Raw genomic sequence first — 23,584 nt, 5'->3', positions numbered from 1 at the left:
TACCGGTGATTATGGCGAAATTTGCCAGATAGATGTGAAGTGTCTCTAGTAAAGAATATCATTGACGACAATTTAACAAATAACTTTTTGTCAAGGTAAGAGCAAGTGACACGCAGAATTGTAAGCGTACTCGGTGACGTTGATGAATTCCCGAAGAATATCGGATGGCTAAAACTATCGAAACAAAACTTGTTCCTTCGAAACTGTACAGCCAATATCTGTTCTTTCCTCCAGCCGTACCTGAAGGTACAATAATAGACTTGGCTGGAACCTGCAGCCTGATTAAATAAATAGTATTGTCTATCTTTTGAACTGGCTCTACCAGCAGTAACCCAACTACCCTTCTATCTGGCACAAATAGATCAAATCAGACGCAACGAAATTCTTTACAATTTTATTCGATCTTAGACACACATAACCTTCTCAGTTTTATGCAGTGTGTTTTTAAAAAGGGTTCGGTTAATTTTATTATAGTTTGCTTGTTTTCGTCAGAAATACTTGTACGATTAACCGATTAGAGCGTATGAAGAAAAATAGTATTTTTGTAACTTCTTCTTTATGTAACTTTTTCTTCATCCGTTACGGATGTTTATTTCATTTCCTTTTGTTCCTTTGTTTGTATAATTGATGTTTTTCGAATTAATTTGACGATTGCCTAGTTTCTTTTCATTCGACGGTAGAAAACCAAAAAAATTTTGTTCAAATAATTATGCAAATAACGATCAGCAAATTTTTTACTTGTACATGTATTATCAATAAACAAACTATACAATGAAAATGTAAAATTCTTATTTAAAAATATTATGCAATATATTGATTTGCAGCATATAAAAAGTATGGAGGGGCAACAATTCTGTTTACGCTGGCACAATTTTCAAAACACGCTGTTAAGTTCTCTGCCTAAACTTCTTGATGGTGGTTATTTAACAGATGTTACGCTAAGCGCTGGTGGTAGACACATACATGCACATAAAATTATACTTTCTGCTTGTAGTTACTATTTTAAAGAATTGTTTAAGGTATCGAATATCTTTTAATTTAATCGCTCAGAATATCTTTTATTTTTCGTTAAGTCAGCAAAAGTTATAGAAATCAACTTTTAGGATTTAAGTTCTTTGCAACATCCGGTAATTGTATTACCAGGGATGGAATACGCAAATTTATGCGCATTAGTCACATTCATGTATAACGGTGAAGTGAATATTTATCAAGAACAACTACCTGCACTTTTGGCTATGGCGGATACATTGCATATTCGTGGATTAGCCGATATAGCTGGGGTAAGGAAGTTTATCTATGTTTTCAATTAATATAATAATAAAGATACAAAGTGATGGTTGTGCAAAACAGTTTGCAATTGGTAAGTTTGCCATGCAGTTAATATCACATTGTACAAATTCCCTAATATCTCAATTATCTTCAGTTGAATGCTGAGTTTGAAAGTTGAAATTTTATACTTTTTCTTTTTACGACTGTTCTACCAAACCTCTTTGCTTTGTACATCAAAAAGCATGATTGCATTTTATTTATCAGCCCTATGCAATTAACTTTGCATAAAGTTCAGAATGATATAATAATATTACTTTTAAGTAATATTTAATGGTTCAGTTTTAGGTTGAGAGAGGGAAGAAAATCGAGTAAATTAAATCGAGTAGCATTTAACTTTGTTCAATAATAATCGCACTATATACTATGCCCTATATTCAAATGGCTCTTAAATAAATATCATTCGCTAATTGTTATATTTTTCTTCATTAATAACATTATAGGGAGAGATAATTAATTTTATATGGTAAATCATTATTCCTTATCCAATGAAGCTTGTGTCAGTGTGAATTGCAAAAATATGTAACAAAGCATGTATTTTCTTCAGTGCCTTAAACATTAGCAATTCCTTGCTGGTTATTGTTATTTCCTTGTTTGTAACCTGTTGTCCAAAAACACGTACAAGACAGAATTACACTCTCACTCATAATAATTGTACAATGTTAACATAATTTATTGATTGAACCTAGTCAAATATCTAGTAAGTGCAGTTATTTAATAAGTTACTAAATATGTTAGAAAGATTTTTGCATTCTCTCGTTAATGTATTAAACACGAGACTATAATTTTACTATATAGAAACTACATCTATTTGAAGAACTTTTATAGTCTATATCTAATTTTGTTCAGTTAAAAGTAAATTATTCAATTATTTTTAATGTATATGCAGTAAGTATTAGATGATTAAATATAACAAAATGCTTAGACACTGATTAAATACCATTGTCCTTTGTATATAATTACTGCAAAAAGTAATTTCTAAAACGAATTACATATTTGCTTCTCCCTTCTTTAATCTTTATATTACCCTCTGATCGTGTTGTTTTGTTCAGGTCACTTAAATACATTCACTGTCGTTCCTCAAGAAGTATCACACGAAGGAATTACCTACTACACATATTATGTTCATGCGTGCATCGAAGGAACGATAATGAATTTAAACGATATCCACGAGATCAAGATCGTTGTGTGTGTTGCAACTAAATGCAAGTGGATGCATCCCATGGAACCTTTCCCCATAGAATGAGTTTACAGGTATATCTAAAATAGCTTTTTCCAAGAATCTCTACACAACTAAAACTTTCAGTAGATACTTTAGAACAGTTAAGTCTTTTTTTTTTTTTTTACATAATCTATACTATTTTGCATTACAATAATGCTTCATATTTTAGTCACGAGTGGCCATAACAAATATTTAGAATTAATATATAAATACTTAGCAGTACTATTTCTTAATTTGAAAAGAAAACAGATGAGATAAACGGTGCATGACAATTTCTTTATAAAATAATAAATCATTACAAAAAGAACAAATAAGCAGGAAACTAATGAAATTTAGTTATTTGTTGATAATAATGCACAGTGAAATTGTTATATGAAAATTTATCATCACAGGAGTATATAATGTCTAAAAAATTGTTTAGAATAAAATAAAATTCTATACTAATTTGATTCTTATAACTAAAAAATATTTACTCTTAGAGGCTAGGTAGAACAGGAAATTCAATGCCTTTGAATACTTGAAGAAACAAACATTAAATTATATAAAAGATATAAGTTAAATTTACAAAAAATCTAGTAAATTAACTTTTAATTTCTGTAGTCCCAAATTTCACAGTTATAATTAATTGTTTTTCCATATTTTTATTTTTACAGAAAAATTCGAGACACGATAATGGTTTATACGTTCAGCCTCCACCAGTGCAACTGCAAGAAAAAACGTTATCCGATACAGCAATAAAAAAAGAAAGTAAAGACACTGTCACGAGTGGAGGTAAAGAGTCTTTACAAACAGTTTTAGAGACGGAAACAGTTGAGAACATAGAGGAGACTATCAATGATCAAGAAAGTATATCGTATTGCGTGAAAACCAAGCCCTATTACTCCATTAATGCAAAGTTAAATCAAAGAGAAAAAATCAGTATTCCTTCCATCAATACGTCCACCAATAAGTATGCTGAGAAAGCATATTCAGAAAGTGGTATAGACGACGCTACGCCCGTCTTAGAAGATCAAATTACACCAGTGGAAGATACGAAACCTCCTCCAGTTTGGGACGCGAATTTTAAGTTTCTCACGAGCTCTGTGGCTGGTAGAACTTCTCAAAATTATAACAAATCTAGTGTTACTTGTCTTATCTGTGGAAAACAATTAAGTAATCAATATAACTTGCGGGTACATATGGAGACTCACAGTAATAGTTCGTATAGCTGTACAGCTTGCTCCCACGTATCAAGATCGCGGGACGCGCTTAGAAAACATGTCTCTTACAGACATCCGGTAGCATCGCCGCAAAAGCGTTCACGGTACAGTACACCGAAACTATAGAAATTGTTTTTTCTTATAGATATATTTCGATTTATATCATCCCGGTGTTTTAGGATACCTTTTATTTAAAAGATACATGTTGTGTTATTCGCGTTGACCTAATGATTTTTGTTAATTAAAAAAAAAAAAAGAAAAAAATTGTTACGAACCAAGAAATTGAAAAAATTATAATTACAATTTATTCGCTTTTTCGTTAAGCATTTTAATCTGTAAAGAGACAAAATCAATATGAAAGCATTGACCTCTTTTACTATAAAATAATTAAAATGCTTCCTCGTTCAAGCGTCACATTCTAGAAAATTACAGTTCATTCAGACTTAAAAAGTTTAGCTAAAAAAGAAAGAAGATCGTATAGAATTAAAAATGAAGCAGCATAAAGACTTTCTAACTCACATAATCCCTTTTTAATTGTGTTTCCAATTTAGCTTCCGAACAGTATGATTGAATATTAAAATTGAATATTTTATTACATAAAAACAAACTAAGAGAGGATTTAACATGAAAACTTATGTACCTCATCTTTTTAAGAAATATTCAGTACTAGACTGATTAAAAATAAGGCAAGTTATAGTAACATCTTTGATTATGTTGTTTTTAAATGTACAAATAACTTAAAGTGTGATCACGTTCCTCGAAACCCTTAGTGTTCGAATTGTTACTGTTTTTCTTGTTATCGTTACACTGTTTTAATAAAGACAAAGTAGACATTAGACATTTTCCGTTTTGATGTTTTTTTTTCATGATTAATTCTTTTTACAATCACCCAGTAAAAATCGAACAATAAAAAAAGACAGCATATTTTCATCATTACTGTTGTAAATATCTAAAAAATAACTATGTTATGTAAAAAATGTTATGTATAATTGACACTGCGCAAAAGTGTAAAAAGATATTGTAGCAATTTTGTTTGTATATACTGTGTACTTGTTTTTGATTATTTCAATATATCAAATGCAAAAAATTGTAATATGGTCTAATTCATCTTATTCGGGGGAAATTGCATTAAAAAATAATATACAATATTCATTGGCTACAAAATAAATAAAATGCATTAAAAAATTAAGCTCTTTTTAGAAAAAAGAAAAAGAGACATATCGTCTAAAGTATTAATTAAATCTTTTCTATACGCCATATTTTAGTATTGCAATCCTGTCCGACTGAGATTAATGTTTCTTCATCTAGCCAAACTAAACGCGTTATTTGGCTTTGAGGATGAGCATCTGGAACAAAAACATTTTCAACGTTCGCAGTAATTTTCTTGGTTAGTGAAGACAAATGGTTATAACTGTGAAACTAGACTAGTAAATGTACTTACTTTTAATGATCGTATGTTTCGCTGGATTTGCTACGCTCCAAATGATAATAGTTGTATCGAGGCTCCCACTCGCAACCATAGCCGAATTGGGAGACCACGCTACAGAGTTTACTCTTGCATTATGAAAGCCCCATTCTCTATTGTGTGCAAGCTGTACAATTAAAATTTTTTAGTGCATATTTTGAATTAAATTTTGCACGAATAATCCTAATCAGCATTTTCTTTTAGCGAAAAGCTCTACTTACCCTCTAAAAATCCAGCAAGCATTTAAGAGGGGTGTAATTATTACAAAAAAAATTATGTAACACACACACGTAAATACAAGCATACACACGTAATAGCAGTGACAATATTTTGTTAATTACAGTATGCGTTATAAAAGTCTGAGGTATACTAATCAATATAGCTACTTTAATGATGTAAATTAAATCGAATAACCGCTAGCACAATTTATCTGTAACTTGGATAAGCGAAATGTATCTGAATAGCCCAAACATAGTATGCAACTTTTGCTAACTGTGCAAAACAAGCATTTTTACCTTATATTCTGGAACAGTATAAAGAACCACCTTTCGATTTGTGTCACAAGCTACCAAGTATTTATTGTCAGGACTGTAGGCAGCATCCGTGACTGGACCTAGATGTTCTAATTCCATTTTCGACGATAAATTCGTATCTGACAGAGTATATATACGAACCTAAAAATTACATTAAAAAATCGTTATACCATATTTTCACAAAAAAAAAAATTAGGAATAAACTCAATTAACTTACCATATTGTCAGATGTGGCTCCTACAGCTACATCACCATTTTCTTGATTAATTGACACGCAAGATGGTTCATAATCAATAGGCGTATTTGATACTTTTCGACCATCTTGTGTGACAGTTATCTAAAATAAATTAATATAAATGTTGCGCAATTTGCGACTAAATTTAAAATATTTAAAGTACATATAAGCCCAAATGATCTGATAGTAAAAAGTACTAGCGTCTTCATAATTCCTAATATTTGGCGTTTTGACCAATTACATGGCTTGCAGATCCGAAAATCGACATTATCTATGACTAATTGTGTGCTAAATATAGTGATAAACGCGAGTCAATTACGATTATCTGATCATTGAATTGAAAAAATGATCATACTGCAATCTTACCTGCCGAACGGTTGCAATTACAACTATATCTTTGTAAATATCTAGACCACGTGGTTGGGAATCAAGTTTAACTATAGCTGTGTCTGTATATGTGTTCGTGTCAATATCTACCGATCTTAAGGTATCGTCGATACCAGCGGTATAAAGTAAATTTTTCACGGTTTTCATCCCATTAATCTGATTTCCATGTCCATGACCTTGAACACGATCATTTTCTCCAGTCTTCGCGTTCCAGTTGGTAATATACCCATCATGAGATCCAGTATAAATTGTACTTCTATCAGGACTCAAAGTTAATACTGTTATTGGCTTATTATGACCCTAAAAAAAGAAAAGAAAATAAAAATTAAATATTCATGTTACAATAACACAATTTCGTAACATATTAAAATTGATACCTTTACTATTCTAAGTGGTTTTGTAGGATTATCAACATCTAAATAGTTAATAAAACCACTTAGAGATACAGACAGTAAATGTTTTCCTTGCCATAAACAACTAACCTGAAAGAAAATTAGTCTTGTTACCGATTTTATGTTAAATTTTCTTTCAATTGTTCTTGATTAATTCTTGCATTGTAAAATAAAAAAATTACATACTTGTTGGTCATCAACAGCTGTGCCCATGTTGAATTCACTAACCAACGTGCGAGTTTCTACATCCCAAAGTTTACATGTCTTATCACCGGAAGCGGTTAATAATTGCGTTCCATCTGGTTTCCAAGCCACCTACAAAATTATGAAAATATGAGTAAAATTATTACAAGCTTAAATTTGGAGGAAGATAATTTTACTTACTCCATACACTCCGCCCTGGTGAGCGGGTGATCCTACTTCTCCGACTAAATCGGAATTTGCACCATCGTAAATAAATACTTTTCCATCGAAACCTGCAGATGCAAATAGATTGCCGCTAGGTGAGTAACGTACTGCTTGAACGAATCGAGTATGCTCTTGTTTGGTCATTCTATGCAAACAAACAAAGTAAATTAAATTAAGCTTTTGATGCTTGAGATCTGTGTGAAATATTAATGTGCGCAATGAACTTGTTAAAAGACGAAAGTCTCACATACGTACTTAAATTTAAATGGTGGGCCTTCAAAGACTGCAATGGTATTGTCTTCACTTCCAGTGATTAATCTAAACGGTCTAGCAGGCTTAAAATCACACGAATTAATAGGCTTACTCTGGCCAGATATTTCACCTACAGATGTACCAGTTTCCGCCATAAATACATGACCAAATCTACATTCACATATAGAGATAAAAATGTTACTACATGTGAAACTATAAAAATACAATCTGTAAAAAACATTCTGTTACTCGCCTTTCCCTTCCTTCTCCGACAACTATCATACGTTGATTATCAGGTGACCATGCTATATCTTTAATAGGTCCTCCAATAGGATGAAATTCATTTTTCAAAATGTGCTCCTTGTTCACAGTGTCCCAAATACGCACTTTGCCCGATTGATCTTTAATACGAAATTGTATTGTATGTATGTTTTTATGTTTACTTATTGTGTAATTACTGAAGCACATTAAATTACTTTTTTAAATAATAATAATTTTCTACACCTCTACATACCACCTGATGCTATATAAAAACCACTTGGGGAATATTTTGCAACGTTGACTGCACAAGAATGTTCCGTGTAAATATCTGCAATAGCTGGATCCTGAAAATGAAAAATTATTAATAGTAACAATAGGAGTGCCAATATTTTATATTATACTCAAGTAACTTCTTATTTTACTCACATCAATATTTCTGATTATTACACTATTGCCATTGGTATATAAAAAGTTTTTTCCTTTAGGGTCACCACCTAATACAAGAGGTTGTCCTCTTTGCGTTCTAGGTAACGTAGCAAATATGTATTCTGCAAAGAAAAAGTAATAATAACATTTTATTACAAGAACAATACATTTTTTGATTCATATATCTCGTGCAATAAAAATTTTATAAAATGCAAGTTGACTTCGATAACACAATCTAAGAAAGAAATTGGGCAATAGAATGCATTTCCAACTGGAACTAAAATATACTTCCTTCGTAGATTGGCATGAATCCAATATGCAATATTTCAAATTATTTTAAGCGTGAAAACTATACTTTGGCCTGAAATTGCAATGATTCGCATTTAGTGTTTCAATTAAAATTTGATCAACATAATTTGATTTATTTGATTTATTAAAAATGATGTATAAAATTCGGATAATTCTAAAAGTATTCAGAAATATTAGAATATGAATTTGTTCCTTCATAAAAACTGAACGATTCATTTCATTTCTTTTTATACACTTAATAAATTGCATATAGGATTTCAGATTAAGTTACATTATCTAAATTCTTTTAAATATTTATCATTACTGATAAAACTACTAATAAACTAAATTATTATCAAATACTGTTGTACATTTAATTCCTTTTTGATAAGCTATAATTATCGCAAGCATCATTACGTCAATTTAGATAAGAAAAATGTATTCACAGATGTGTAACATAGCTATTTGATAGCTCGACATGAAGAATCTGCATATCAAAATAAAGGATAAAAAGTAACATAGCGATTTCATAAATGATAATTCCTTCATACATAGTCACGTACGAAACGAATTTATAATTGCTTTAGTTATAATACATCATGACATTATGTACGTGAATCGCTGATGCGTTTGAAGTGTTATGATTCGGCATAAGATAAGCAGCCGGAAAATTAGGAAGCCCGGTAGTCACATAAAGTAGATTATAATAAATAGTCGGACAAGCGTGAAAAGTAATTGAAATATTTCGGTACCACTTACTTGTTTCATAAGACATTTTTTCCGTTTATTTCTTTTAAATAATACTTGAAAAAACTTAACAATGGGAATCAGTTCAATGTCTCCTTCGTATCGTTCTCTGTCTCCCCCCCAAACACACTTTTCACTGAAATACTTGTTCCGCCCTTGCCTTATTTAGTCGAAGCATTGGTTGCATTGAAACAAGATCGGTGAACGACTGTAGAACTATGAATAACTAAAGTCTAGTTTTCATTTCAACAAAAAAGTATCTATCATTCTCGACAGTAGGTAAAAGTGGAAATATTGGTGGGATTAAACAATCTTTTAATTAATTTTTTAATATACATTTTTTTCTACATATCATAAAATAGAAAATGATCAAAAAGTTTATGATAACGTTAAGGAGGAATAATTTCAGTCAAATAAATATTACTATTACAAACATATATCACATTTTATTTCAAATCATTTACATGTGCTTAAAAATATATATAATGAACAATTATTGTTTTCTTTTAATATTAACCGAATGTAAAATTTATCAAACACTTATAAATGGTTTTATACAAAATTTTAATTTCCACAAATTTTAATACGGCATTTTAAAAATATCATCTATATTACGCATGTAAAAACCTCTAAATTGTACATTACAAATATTTATAATGTGGCATGTATTGAAACTGAAATTATATATATATACACACAAATTAACATGCTTTCATCATTTAAACTCTATCGCATAATTGTAATAAATATAGTAGTATCATACTCAATAAAGTATTCAAATATAAATATTACTGTATGGAAATGTATTCCATGTAATGCTAACATGTCTGCTAAAATTAACACTGTATAAGTTTTGTACGTGCAATTCACTCAGCATGAAAAGTAATAAATTTTCAGCGAGGTAAGTTCCATTATGCTGTGCAGGCACTTATCTTAAACACGAAAAACTGAAAGTATATATGTGAATCTATACAAAATCTCATACAAAAGGACTCGTTTATTTTCATGCTAATTGAAACTATAGCATAATTATGAGCAAACTTTTAGTGGAATTAATATAAAATATAAATGAGAATTTAACAAATGGTAAAATAAATAATAAATTAATGGAAAGTACCATATGATTCAAAATATTCATGGCCGGCATTATCCCTATACAGAGAAAGGCGTGCAAATATATAAAAATGTACATTACAGATTTTGAAATACTTATAAAAAAAGCACACATCTAAAATTGGAAGCTGAAGCAATAAGAGTAAACGATTCAACTGCCGACCAATCGTCCTTAACGGTTTACATATCGTACCTCCTACGTTAAATGCTTTTAGACATTGATATGATTATCAAAATATATAACGTATATGAATATTATTAGTAAAAGCAGTCTTTTCATACTCATCACCACCAACCTTTGCAAAATTATTATCTATCAATGTGTCAATGTACAATTATAGTTATCGAATAATGACACCTTTTTTTGTTGCCTTGCATTAAACAAATTGTGTAAAACAGATAACTTTTATTATTATTTGTCATGCGAAAGACCAGTTTCACAATATAAACTATAAAAAATAATTACAATGGCTTTTAGTGGAAAGACAAGTATGAAACTGATCTCTGAAATGTTGTTTCATTGTAACCAATACAGGTAACACTTTTTATACCATTTCAATGGACTCAAAAAACAATCTAGAACATCTAGAAGCAAATTTCACTTCTTCCTATGGACTTATATTAGTTGGTCTTTCAACATTATAAAGTAGTCTCTTTCTAAAAAAACGACCTTGACTAAAAGTTTTATGCATTCTTATGGCTAATAACTTCAATATACAACCATCACAAGGCTCCTCAGCCTTTTATCATCGATCCAAGTCTTTAATGGTCTTCTTTAACGTCTTCCTCAATAATAACGTATCTTACGCTTAGCGATTACCTCTCGAAGCAATCGCCGTTTAAATGGTGGGTGATCGTTCCAAAGATGAACAGACCCCTCGTAAGATTGTCGATGATTCTTGGTTTCGGAAAATGGATTTCTTTCCGACCCTCGTTTCTCATACAAGGCGTCTCTGTCAACCTCAATCTCTTCGATGGAGGGTATTCGAGAGTGCCTGAATTCTTCTACGTCCTCATCGCGGGGTAGAGGACGTGTCGAATCTTCCGGAACCGGTCGGCCGTCCGGATATACTCGAATCACCATTGGTCCGACCAAATAAGGACCAGTATGTTCCGAAGATAGTCGAATATAATCGTTTGTAGTCATTGTTTCTTCTCCTATGCCATTTGTATCACTGTCACTGGTGACTGTAAAATAGAAACAGTATATGATTTAATTTGAGATTCTCTAATTATCTGTAACTGAATGTCGTTTTATGAGGGAAGTAAGAGTAAATATACCATTACTATTTAAAATAGTATGTTTTCGTATGTCTGGCCGTAATTTAATCTTTCCTTTGTAATTATGTATTTCAGTTCTTTTACTATTTTCCTATATGATACTGTATAAAAGATGACACTCAAAATGACTTTTAGCGACTTTCATTCTTATTCAGATCCTTGTATTCATTTCTTGAATCAATGTATATATGTATTCTCCCAATCACTATAATCGTAGATTATTTTTCCAGTCAGGTACGAAGAAAAAAAAGGAAATTTATTTATTACCTGAATGATTGCAACTAATGTAACTGACTAATCTGCTAACTTAAAAATGACATTTAAAAGACTGTCCAATTATTTAGTTGCATTTACTATATAGTTTTAGAAATGAAATACAATTTTATGTTTATTTTTTACATTTTTTTTACAAAAAAAAAAGAAAAGAATAGAAATTAAGAATTAATAATATCAGCTAATTAACTTTATTATCAATATGCAATTGTGTTAATAAATGAATCATAAACTTAGTAATATACAGGGTGATCCGTAACTGGTGGTACAACCGGAAGGAGGGTGATTGTACATGAAAAAATAAGTCGAAAGTAAAGAATAACAATTTTTCATTTGAGGCTTTGTTTTCGAGAAAATCAACTTTGAATTTTCACAGTGTATCAGTAGTACACTTGATCACATCTCGTTGTAATGGATCTCACTGTAAATCGCTGTCTCGATGGGACACGTAAATTACGAACAAGTACTGAAATAAAATGTTTGAAACAAAGTTTATTCTTACAGAAATTGCTAGAAGTGTTGCCCATCCTGCTTAAAACATAATCTGCTCCTCTAATTAAATTTCCATGAAGGCTTTCTAAGGTATTCGGTTGTTTTAATGTATAAAAGGTTGTAATAAGCTTTTCTTTCAATTGTTCGCAACTTGTGATTTCTTCGGAATACACGATTGACTTAATTTCGACTTATTTTTTCAAATAGAATCACCCCCTTTTCGGTTGTACCACTAGTTATATGGATCACTCTGTATAATTGTGCAATGAAGTGATTATGCAGATATTCATATTGTAACTAGACGAAGAGTATTTTGGTTCAGCGGCTCGTAAAGAACAAGTTTATATTATAGACAAATACGTCTTCGGTCAGAATAATCATGAATCGTAAATATCTTTAGTACGATCAACTTCTAAACGCATTCATGTAACTGTGTATATACACGGTTCGAAAGTTATCCTTTTTCGACAAACATTTGACCTTCGCTTTATGATAATTCGACATCTAATATCTTCACGTCAGTCGACCGCGATAGTACAATACTTCCTACTTCCACCAGCTCGCTGTTGAATGACTCTTCTCTGCAAGGACTTTTCGAAGGGACGTGAAGGAATGCAAAGATAGGCATGCCGTAGTCCTCGATTTTATGTAGAGGAACTATTATTTATCAAGATTATTTCTACTCTAATTCTCTGTTATATCCTATAAATTGTTCCTTAATGAAATCCTATAAATTGTATATGCCTCTTATTAATATACCGTGCGGTAACAAGTTAACGAGTTCAATTCAAGTAAATTCCATTTCTGCAAACCATTAGAAAAATATTAAGTCTATTAGTCTGCTCCAATTGTTTTTCCTGCAATGCTGATGTCAGAGATCCCTCCCCAATAAAAAGTTGGTCGCGGCTTATGTTGTATCATTATGGGAAATAATAATTTTTTCACACGGCATCCAAAAAACCTTCTCGAACTGTGGTTGACTTGTTTAGATGATCGAGTGAAAGTGCACTTAAGGAGGTTGGTCCAATTGAAAACAAGCGTTCTGCTATCAAACGCGATCTCGTTTGGACGAAGAAAAAAAAACTTTCTAGTGGAACGTGCGCGATTGAGACGATGCTTGAAACTTTCTCGAAGCAGGTATTTGTTTTCATTCATTTCAGGTCATGCGGATAAAAGGTGAGTATCCAGTTCTCATGATTCCCTCTAAAAGTTTACTTCTTATCTGTTGAATTTCGCGTCAGATCAATTTTTACTGTTAAAGTAGTAAAAGTTCACTGGTATACTTCTGATATGCGTTTCTCAAGTAATATGATGTGCGCAGCGTGATTATTACTCCGTGTATAAATTCTTTCCGTTTTTTATCGATTAAGGCTTTCACTAATGTTAATGAACATCGTAAGGCGGACAGCTCTACTAAAACGAGTCAAGGTGAACGTAACATCATCAGAAAATGTATGACTATACGGACTAAAAGATGAATTCAGAATGTAATCCTGAATATATGAATGATAGATCTTTCAGAGTTTTGTTGATTAAATAAATATTTTAAATGCATACCTAATGAGTCAGTTCCGGTGGTGAAAAAGGATCTGTCCGGTTCGTGACCGAGTCTTGTGTTGTACTCCTTTTTCACCATAGCACGCCAAACTATAATTAAAAAATAACGAATTATCAAAAGTAAAATTGAATTTAACCATCGTATTCTATTTATTTCACACAATGAAATTGAGAATCTTACTGATTTCTTTAGCACCACGTTGATACGGATCCAATTTATCAAGAATGTTATCATCCATATTAGCCAAGATCCGTAACCCAGAAACTAATAAATTTTTGTTGCAGTCAGGCATTGAAGAGTCTACGCAGAATTTGGCCACCTGCTGATCAAAGATCCCGTACAAATGGCTCATCTGAAAGTAAATACCTAACGTGTTATTTTCAAAATGATATTTTGCTTTCAGTAAATATTAAGCAAATAAATATTGAGCCCCAACAAAAATTAACTTTCAACTAATAGTAATAATAAAATTCGAAAAATGTTATTGAATTTCAATCATAATATTATTTCTCATGGTATAGGATCGTTAAATTCCATTTTCAAAAATTAGCTTTCGGTTAAACAATTATTTGAATTTATTTCATAATACTTTTAAAGGAATGTAGATTTCACGATCGATTTTAATACCATGTTTTTGACTTCAAATTAAGAATATATAGAATTTTCACAATTGATGTATATGTAAATAGCGCAAATTTCTTTTCCTCGTACAAAGTGTCGATCATCGCGAAAGCTGTTTTCCATTTCGTGGGGACAAATGCATTCTGCACGCGTCCGGTGAAACTCGGCAATGTGTAACACACGGGATATCGGACTCGACAGTTATAACAAACAAATATATATGCGTGCCGCAGCTCATCGTACATCACGTATCGGGCTTTGATTGCGATACCGCATCGTTTTTTCTTTTTCGTCACGAGAAATTCTGTCTGCCGCGCAAAACATGCCCCCGTTCGTGGTACGTCTACGTAAAACGCAACGATCGATGTCCACACAGTTTTGACCCCATCTATGGCTACGCGATTACGCGAATATTCAACCTTAGAATTTCTAATGACATTTTTGTGACACGCCTTTTGGATCTACTCAAAATTTAATGTACTAACACCGGATGGGTTTCGGTGAGAAGAAAGAATATCCTAAAATCTTTTTGCGTAACAATGGCATTCTGACAAATATTTTTTTATGGTAAGAAGATTTTGTAGGAAGCCAAACCTTGAATTCACTATTCACAAAACGTTACGCTGCTGAATTTTTATTCGATTTCTTATTTTGTAATTATCAGGTTTTAACTGTAGATATTTGCGGTTTCGTGCAGAATATTATAAAAGAAAGGTATACGACGAAGAAAAAATAGTTGTATTATGTTCTACGAGTTGTACGACCGACAATGCAAGTATTTCTTTGCTGACCTACATTAGATCCGCTGCGTAATCGATAGTGGATCATTGTACTATCTCCTAAAGGTTTCCGGAAATAAGAGAAAGTCCATACGAACAGAGAATCTAATAAAATCTAATAAAATCTATCTAAAATCAATCTAATAAAAAAGTAGACAATAAATACGAATAATGTTATCTTATTTTACATCTCGATAGAAAAATTAAAATTTTTTAAAATTTCAAGTTAAAAAATATTAGGTCTCTCCCGACCACTTTGTTTCTATTTTGATCAATTTAAAGTTAATTCGTTGACATAAACTACAAGTTTAATTAATCATAGATAATATAAAGGGCGTTCTTGAACTTCAATTTACATGCCACTACTACTTTTACCAACATCCACATATGTATGTTTCGGATTGTTACGCACGTTGGCACGCAAGGCGCTGAAACGATTTTTCGCGCATTCCTTTAGTAAGATCATCACGCGTGTAAAAGTATATATTGCAGAATTAAAAACAAGTTAACAATTTTAATTTCAAATTCTTCGATGTAAGAAGAGTTAGAGAATATTAAAATCTTCGTTGGGATGTGAAATATGTAAATATTTAATATTAACATAATATAATTTTTGAATATAGTATAAATTTTCAAAACGGTTTACAATAATTTTAATATCGTGTCAAACGAATTATGTATATTAAAATAAGAAGCGTAAAAAAGAAATATTGAAGTTCAGTATAACGGTACAGTTTTCCTTCCCTGTTTTGCAACCAACGTATTCGATTACGACATTTCTTTCCTGCTGATTAAGTATATCTTCATTCTCTATAACCTTGAAAAGACCTTGAATATCATCTTACATTTGAAATAACAATTAATACATACAATTCATTTTCATATATATAATTACAGTTTTATATTTATTTTTTATTTAGGAAAAGCTATACTAAAAAAACTGAATAAAAACGTTAAATATTAAAAGTGACAATCACAGTTGACTGGCTTTGATTTTCAAATGTTTCTGGCCATAGCCTGGCACAAAACTATTACAAAAATCGATGACAAATTTTATGAATTCAAGAAAAGAATGTCTTACATATAAAAAGTTTTGCAGAGTTTTCACATTTAAATAATTATTTTCTTTTATGTTTGTATAAAAGTAAAAAAAAAAAAAAAAAAGTGTAACACTATAGAACACAAACTGTTGCGTCTGAGATTATTTGCATGAAAAAAAGTAACGTAAGAAGGGCACAATGTCATGAGAAAAGTCAACGTCCGAAGCGCGCTCGCACAATTATACACGACTGGACTCTACAAACGCACGAGTTGAGCATTTCTATCGAATGCACTCGATTGTTCGGTGAAAGCTTTTGTCGATATAATCCATAGATTACTACGCTTCTATGTACATGTAGTTCGTATTAAAAAAACAGGGAAAAATATAGTTTGAACGTACTTTCTTATAAACAAAGTATACTGGTTACACATATTTACATACACTCATACACTTAGAATAAAAGTAAACAATAAAGAGTAATAAGCTTAAGCAATGTAAATTCAAATTTTTTATGGATATTAAACAAAAATATTCATTTAAAAATAAATGACTATCAAAATAATAATTTTATGCAAGTTTAATTTTAATTCATATATATGATACCCAAAAATGAATAAAGGTAACTTTTTAGGAAAATGTTCGATTACTATTTATATATTTCAGTGTGTTCAATTTATGATGAAACGTGAAAACTACATACTTTCTCATCTCTCGAAAGAAATTCCCACATGGGAATCGCAGAAGCAGTGACACGCAGAGCATGGCATCCCAGCATCAAGACAACGGCGAACAGCAGAAAAGTTCTTCGATTTTTCATGCTTGCCGATTCACTTTACTTTAACAGTTTTTACAAACACACCTTCTACACCGTACCGTTACGCTAGGTAATTCAGTCTACTATATGAATACGATCGAAGGAAACTAATGTTCGTAGACTGAAAACCTTCGTGGAAGACACTCGGTTAATGACGCAGAATTAAATTTTACAAATGGCGCGAAGATGATGTGAAATTAAAAGTAACTAACAGCCAATTGAGTATTACATTAATAGAAAGAAACGTTATTTAGATAGAATTCACGTGGACTCGAGTGAACGAAAATGAGAAAACGATCCACTCCTATCGAATAGTTCCTGTAAACTGGCTGTATTTGCTTCGGTCCTTGGTTATATGTGGCTATACATTCGACGCCAGTGACGTCTACGGAAATTTGGGCTCCCCACTCCTACTTTCAGGAACAGAGTCCACCTCATCCTCAATAGTATTTATGTCTTTCCAGGACACTATCTAATTAATAAAAACTTTCATGAAACTAAAAGTATTTTTTACTTTTTTCTATATTTTATTAATCGCGTGTAGTAAAATTTGGATTTATTGGAATATTTGGTATGATAACGTTAAAGAAACATGAAGAATAAATCGTTTTGTTCTTGTTATTGAACAAATTAAATGCATTCAAAGTTATGGTACAAAATGATAATTTGTAAATACACGTATGTGGAAGGAATTGACGAAAAACGAATTCGTACACGAAATGAGGATAACGTTTCAAGTCAGGTCTTTCGATCACTTCGTTTCTGAGTTTAATCTATTTCGTTACAACTGTTGTCGTGAATGATTTATTTTCGCACTAAAAATATGTGGCAAATCAAGGATCTATATGACGTAGGTCAATGATCGAGGTATACATTGACATTTATTATGAAATTTGTTTATCTCCCATATATGCCAACGATATTTTTAAAGAGTTTTTTAAAAAGTTCAACGGAAAAGAAAGTGTAATCATAATGAAACGATTTCGCATTTATATCATCGAACGGATATCGATAGTTCAGTCCATGACATTCCGGAACCTACATAATTATCGCTTCGTGAATCTAAAGATATAAATTACGTTTTCATTCACGTTCCTACGAATGCTTGCATACTATATATTAGTGCGAACGTTTAAAGAGATATACGTAGAACGAATAATAATGAATTTTATAATTAATTATTATCAATAATTTAATTAATTCTCATTTTCAACTTTAGAATTAAGATAGATTTAAATTAATTATTATCAATAATTTAATTAATTCTAAAATTAATTATTACTGGTTACATATATTTAGAAATATTTTTTATGATATCAATAAAGATTACGTTTTTTTTTTATTGTCTAAATAATTTTATTGCCTTATCGAATAAAATATACGGGATACGATTACGTAATTATTACTTAAATGTGTGCCATCTCTACGAGATTATGGCATACAGCAGGAGAAAAATCGTACCTTACATGTTGAAAATAACGATGGTACTTTTCTATAATAGCTAATAACGTGAGAATTGAAAGACCGCAAATTCGCTTTCACACATGAATTCATACCGGTGTAGATATATATAGACACTGTGGAATAGGGAACCTTGTACTATTCGTGCATCTAAATACTAATAATGCTAGTGTTACAAGTGTATCTCTTATTTTTTAGTTCTCATTTATTACATGTTAAATTGCTCGAATGTATACTTCGCTCAATGAATCCATTCATCGTTGCGTGAGAAAAAAAAATCGATATTCGTTTTTTTCAATACGTAAAAATTAAAAAAATCAGTTGAAATTTTAATCTATTATAAACGATTATATTAAAAGTTAATAAAGAAATTGATGTACTTTACTATACAATTGCGCTAAAGTGTAATGTTTGGACAATTGTCGTGCATCAAAAAAGGTGGTGAAAATTGTTTCCTTTTTTTATTGCAATGATCGGACTGTTATCCGAGATCAGGAGATGTAGAATTTGTTCCGGTCGACGTAATAGTTGCCGGATGCATAGTGCTTCTCTCACAAACGAGTTGTCGTGATGTCGGTTTCAAGTATCTGAATGATTTTACATCATACAAAAAACTATGTCAAAGTATATAACAGGAAGTCAGGTTCTATTTTCACATTTAAAGTATCCTGTAATTGTGTATTGAACCTCTAAACTAACCGACAATTGGAATTGTATTAAATAGATGTAAGTGTTTCTACGACATTTACAAAATTATGTTGCACATTATGGTCCCCCTATTTCTTCGAATTTTCTGTAAATAAAGTGTATGACGTTATACTTGGGTCACTGCTCGACTACTTGTGTCTATTTTGTTGAAGCTATTTTAAATGCAATATAATTTTGTACGGTTAATTCGGCACTAATCTCACGGAACTTTCGTATGACGCATCGTACCGTATGGACAATATAATTAGAACATAAACCCATAAAAATTCTTTACTACTGACGTTGTTGATGAATATCAATGTTTCCTCGAAAAACCATTTGCGTAACCGCATGTTAAAAAGAAACCTTATTTTTTGAAATGCTTCTTAAAGAAGATCATCAAAATATCCTGTAACTGGTATAATTGCTACGTCCTTCAGTCAACAAGAGGAAACTGAAAATAATGCATAATATTTTGATACAAATATCTTTAAAATGCAATTATGTCCATTGATTTATTTTTCCTATGACTTATAGCTTCTCAAAAGAAATAGCCTTAAGAATGATTCCTTTTTCTGTGCTATCAACTGTCACGACTACACAAAAATCCACAAAAAACTATTTTATAAATGTAAAGAAATAATAAAAACTGATATTCCGACTAATGTAAAATCATGGGCTAATAACGTGGCGCCATCGAAATATTTGCCGTATAATTTTATAATTCCAAAAAAATTATGTTAATTCGGAGGGAAAAAAGTAGATATGCAATAATTTAACGGCGCAATATGACAAAACGACAGCGTAAAGTGTTAAACGAGTTATGATTTGTTGTCGATAACGGTGTCAACGAGCAAAATGATTATACGCGAAATTTTTTAGCGCTACGAGTGACAAGCGAACGTGATGCTCTAAGGAATGCCGAACTCCTGCCTATGGAACAATGCTGGAATTGATTAATAAGTACCGAAAATATAGCTGGAAATTCCTTAAGATCGTTTTAGTACGACGATTTCTCGGAGAATGTGTTTAATTTATCAGTATAGTCTACACTCTCACCGTTGGGATACAATTGCATTTTTTTTATGAGGATTCCTTGTTTGGCCTTTGAAGGTTGTCACAGACACGTGTGCTAATACATTATCATAAAATAATGTTTACTAAATATGCAAAAACAATTTCTTTAACGTTGTTTTGTCTATATATAGGAAAAATTTATAAATTATATGTTAAAGCAACGTTCAAATAACCTTAGTTAACTATTTTCATTGAAAATAGGCTGCTTTTACAACAAAAATATATTATACATATATACAAATACTATTGTATTTATGAATTTAGAAATATATATTTATTTTAATGTTTTTATAAATATATTACTATATATATACTATAGATATTTGTATACATGTATATGTATGTATGTATTTACATATATATTGTATGTCAAGAGTAACATTTTATTTATTTCAGTTTTCATCAATAACATTTAAATTAAATAAAAGTTTTAAATTAAAATTTTACAAATAAAATTAAATAAAATTTATGAGTTTTTTCACTAATCAGTCTGACAGTATTTTTATGCTCTTATTAACATTTCATTGTGTACGCAGTAACAATGTTATAAAATGATTTAGAAGAAACACTAACAAATAATATCTAAATTATAATTAAAGATGAAAAAGACATGTCATTTCATTTCAAGTAATTCATAAGGAAATATAAATTATTCAGTACTCTGTATGATTATTTCCATGATTAGAAAATAATCCTCGTAAAATATCAGTATATTTAAAAAATGAATAATATGTAAAAAGTATGCAAGATAAATAAACAAATTTATAAACAAAACCATGATGCAGATTAAAATATCCTATTGATTCTTCTTTTCTTCAAGAACATTCTATGTTTCAGTATAATACCTGCTACTACCAAAATTGTTAACATAGTTGTAGCTAATCCTACAATAACGATCATACCAGAACTACCTTGAACTTTTACTGTCTCATTATTATTTATTACATTGGCAATATTCATTGTGAGATTTTCATTAAAATATGATTTATCAGTGCAGAAAATTTCATATTCCCATCCGTACCAATGTACCATTCTCACGTTTGATATCTCTGGAGGTGAGGCACATCTTATAGGATATAACAAAATGCAATAATTAGTACACTTTATTAAATTTGGATTCATTTGTATTCTATATATACATATATACTCACTATATATATGTATATACTCATACATACATACATACATACATACATACCTTAAATTATCTAAAAGCTGAGGCTGATGAGAATACAGTTTTGGTACCAAATCATCTAACAACCATTGCAATGTGCAATTGCATTCAAACGGATTTTTTTGTAAATTAATACTGCTTGTTTCATTGGTACCTTTACGCATTATTAACTTTTGCGCCACATAAGTAAGTTGATTATTACTCAAATCCAACTAATAACACAAAAATAATTTATATTTTCTTAGACAATACATTAAGACCATTTTTAAAACAATCTGGATGTCCAGACCTAGATTACTTTCAAAGCAACACAGGCACCCCTGTAGTATTTAACATTTTTTATATAGATATATTACGTTCATAGGTAATTTGTTTCCTCGATTAGATAAGTAGAAGAGAATCTTCACCATTCTTTAAACAGGCCTAATTCTTAATTTGCAAAACTCAAAGTCTCAGTTGTGAACTTTTTACTGATCGCGGACATCCATTTTGCATTATATATAATGCATTTTTGCATTTATTTAGTACTATTTAGTAAGATTGTAGTACTTACCGAACATACATTCATGTCCTTCAAAGCATCTTCATGAACGAAGGATAACATTTTGTTATTGGATATAGTAAGATTGATACATTGCTTAAGCGGTGACCTTAAGTTTGCAAATGTATCTTTATCAATTGACTTCAATAGGCTCATATTATTCGCAATAAATGAATTTAATTTCAAGTCAGAGATAATTGTCAAATTTTTAATAGGGTTTTGGCTGATATCCAATTGCGACAATAGCGGAAAATTTTTAGTAGATATTGTTTTAGGAATGCCAATTAATTTATTGTTACATAAATTTAAGATTTTTAAATTCTCCAATAGAATATTTGGAAAATTTGATAGCACGTTTCCGCAAACATTTAATTGTTGCACATTATCCATTGTTAAATTTGCGTGAATGCTAGAAATTTTGTTGTGCTCTACATTCAACACTTTAATATAAGGCAAACTATATAGTATTTCTGTAATTTCATTATATCCAGAGTACAATTCAACCAACTTCTTTGGTAACATTTGCATATTCAATTCAGTGAGGAAATTGTTATTTATACGAATTACTTTTAAAGAATTTAAATATATTAAATTACAATCTTGCAGAAAATGAATTTTGTTAAATGACAAATCTAAATACTGTACATTTGATAATGCTTCAGAGAATTCTTTAGACAAATTAAATATATTATTATATGAAAGATCGAGTGTATTAATCTTTGTAGCATTTTTATTCATTATATGTTCTATCGAATCTATATGATTATGACTAAGGTTTAATGTCAACAACGTAGGGAGTACTTCCAATAAAGAAATATCAAAAGTTTGTAATGAATTTTTAGAAAGATTTAGATCTTCGAGATCATTCAAGTCGAAAAACATTGTTGTAAATATTTTTTCTATAACATTTTCAGATATATCTAAACTTTTGAGTAATTTCAATTTTTGTAACAAATTCCTCGGTAAATTGTCTATGTTGTTTTTCGATAAAATAAGTTTGTTCAAGCGTCGATGACTATTCAACGTTAATAAATCAAAATTAAGCATATCATTATTCCTCAAATGTTTTCCACTGCAATTAATTTGTCTTTCTCCATTTACTGTAATATACAAAATATATTTAATTAACTGTTTTGATTATTTAATGCTTCAAATGTATTTCAAATAAATAACATGAAATAATTTTACTTACTTAATGAACATGAACATGTTGAACATATGTCACACATAGAACTTTGTATTATGCATAGGAAGTAGAATCCAATTAAATACGAATAAATAAACATTATTATGTCAAATTATTATTTATACTGTAGACACGGTATGCTTACTCAGTCACAGATCATAAGATTACTATTACTCACACTTTGGGTGTAGCGTTTAGCATTGTTTGTGATAACATATCTGATAACTATATTTGAAAAGTGAATAGATATCTGTTTCATCTATACTCGAAAATAAGATAATTTCAACTTCGAGATAAAAAGTAAACTGTCTTTACAATAAATTTATCAATTATTTATGAAGGAT

The 23,584-nt window shown here is 30.5% G+C and overlaps 4 protein-coding genes across 6 annotated transcripts; 1 reads left to right on the top strand and 3 right to left on the bottom strand.

The window, feature by feature from the left end:
* The first annotated feature begins 223 nt into the window (after positions 1 to 223).
* Positions 224 to 4,585, top strand: LOC143429191 (uncharacterized). 2 transcript variants are annotated; one of them, XM_076904678.1, is made up of 4 exons: positions 224 to 246; positions 825 to 1,019; positions 1,104 to 1,280; positions 3,202 to 4,585. In XM_076904678.1, the coding sequence occupies exons 2-4, from the start codon at positions 837 to 839 to the stop codon at positions 3,871 to 3,873; spliced, it is 1,032 nt and encodes a 343-aa protein (XP_076760793.1). In that variant the 5' UTR covers positions 224 to 246; positions 825 to 836; the 3' UTR covers positions 3,874 to 4,585. The 2 variants fall into 2 exon arrangements, with proteins under 2 accessions (XP_076760793.1, XP_076760792.1); XM_076904677.1 differs by lacking the exon at positions 224 to 246 and having other exon boundaries at positions 768 to 1,019.
* A 235-nt stretch (positions 4,586 to 4,820) lies between these two features.
* Flr (actin-interacting protein 1 flr) lies at positions 4,821 to 9,312 on the bottom strand. Its single transcript, XM_076904671.1, has 13 exons — positions 9,154 to 9,312; positions 8,107 to 8,228; positions 7,934 to 8,024; positions 7,673 to 7,820; positions 7,423 to 7,590; positions 7,144 to 7,312; positions 6,946 to 7,074; positions 6,745 to 6,849; positions 6,347 to 6,667; positions 5,963 to 6,082; positions 5,728 to 5,886; positions 5,189 to 5,339; positions 4,821 to 5,093 (listed from the first exon to the last, which is right to left on the bottom strand). Exons 1-13 carry the CDS (start codon positions 9,167 to 9,169, stop codon positions 4,984 to 4,986), a joined length of 1,809 nt encoding a protein of 602 aa, XP_076760786.1. The 5' UTR covers positions 9,170 to 9,312; the 3' UTR covers positions 4,821 to 4,983.
* Positions 9,313 to 10,123: 811 nt separating this feature from the next.
* Reg-5 (Rhythmically expressed gene 5) lies at positions 10,124 to 17,292 on the bottom strand. 2 transcript variants are annotated; one of them, XM_076904653.1, is made up of 4 exons: positions 17,001 to 17,292; positions 14,039 to 14,210; positions 13,858 to 13,947; positions 10,124 to 11,442 (listed from the first exon to the last, which is right to left on the bottom strand). In XM_076904653.1, the coding sequence occupies exons 1-4, from the start codon at positions 17,115 to 17,117 to the stop codon at positions 11,042 to 11,044; spliced, it is 780 nt and encodes a 259-aa protein (XP_076760768.1). In that variant the 5' UTR covers positions 17,118 to 17,292; the 3' UTR covers positions 10,124 to 11,041. The 2 variants fall into 2 exon arrangements, with proteins under 2 accessions (XP_076760768.1, XP_076760769.1); XM_076904654.1 differs by lacking the exon at positions 17,001 to 17,292 and adding an exon at positions 14,570 to 14,961.
* Positions 17,293 to 21,115: 3,823 nt separating this feature from the next.
* LOC143428993 (uncharacterized) lies at positions 21,116 to 23,531 on the bottom strand. The gene is made up of 4 exons (XM_076904331.1): positions 23,247 to 23,531; positions 22,067 to 23,154; positions 21,538 to 21,725; positions 21,116 to 21,405 (listed from the first exon to the last, which is right to left on the bottom strand). Exons 1-4 carry the CDS (start codon positions 23,338 to 23,340, stop codon positions 21,126 to 21,128), a joined length of 1,650 nt encoding a protein of 549 aa, XP_076760446.1. The 5' UTR covers positions 23,341 to 23,531; the 3' UTR covers positions 21,116 to 21,125.
* Between the last annotated feature and the right edge of the window lie 53 nt (positions 23,532 to 23,584).

This window comes from Xylocopa sonorina, chromosome 11, assembly GCF_050948175.1.
Source record: "Xylocopa sonorina isolate GNS202 chromosome 11, iyXylSono1_principal, whole genome shotgun sequence".
Classification (NCBI taxonomy): domain Eukaryota; kingdom Metazoa; phylum Arthropoda; class Insecta; order Hymenoptera; family Apidae; genus Xylocopa; species Xylocopa sonorina.
The sequence above is the reverse complement of the archived record's forward strand: the minus strand, read 5'-3'. Positions and strand labels throughout refer to the sequence as shown.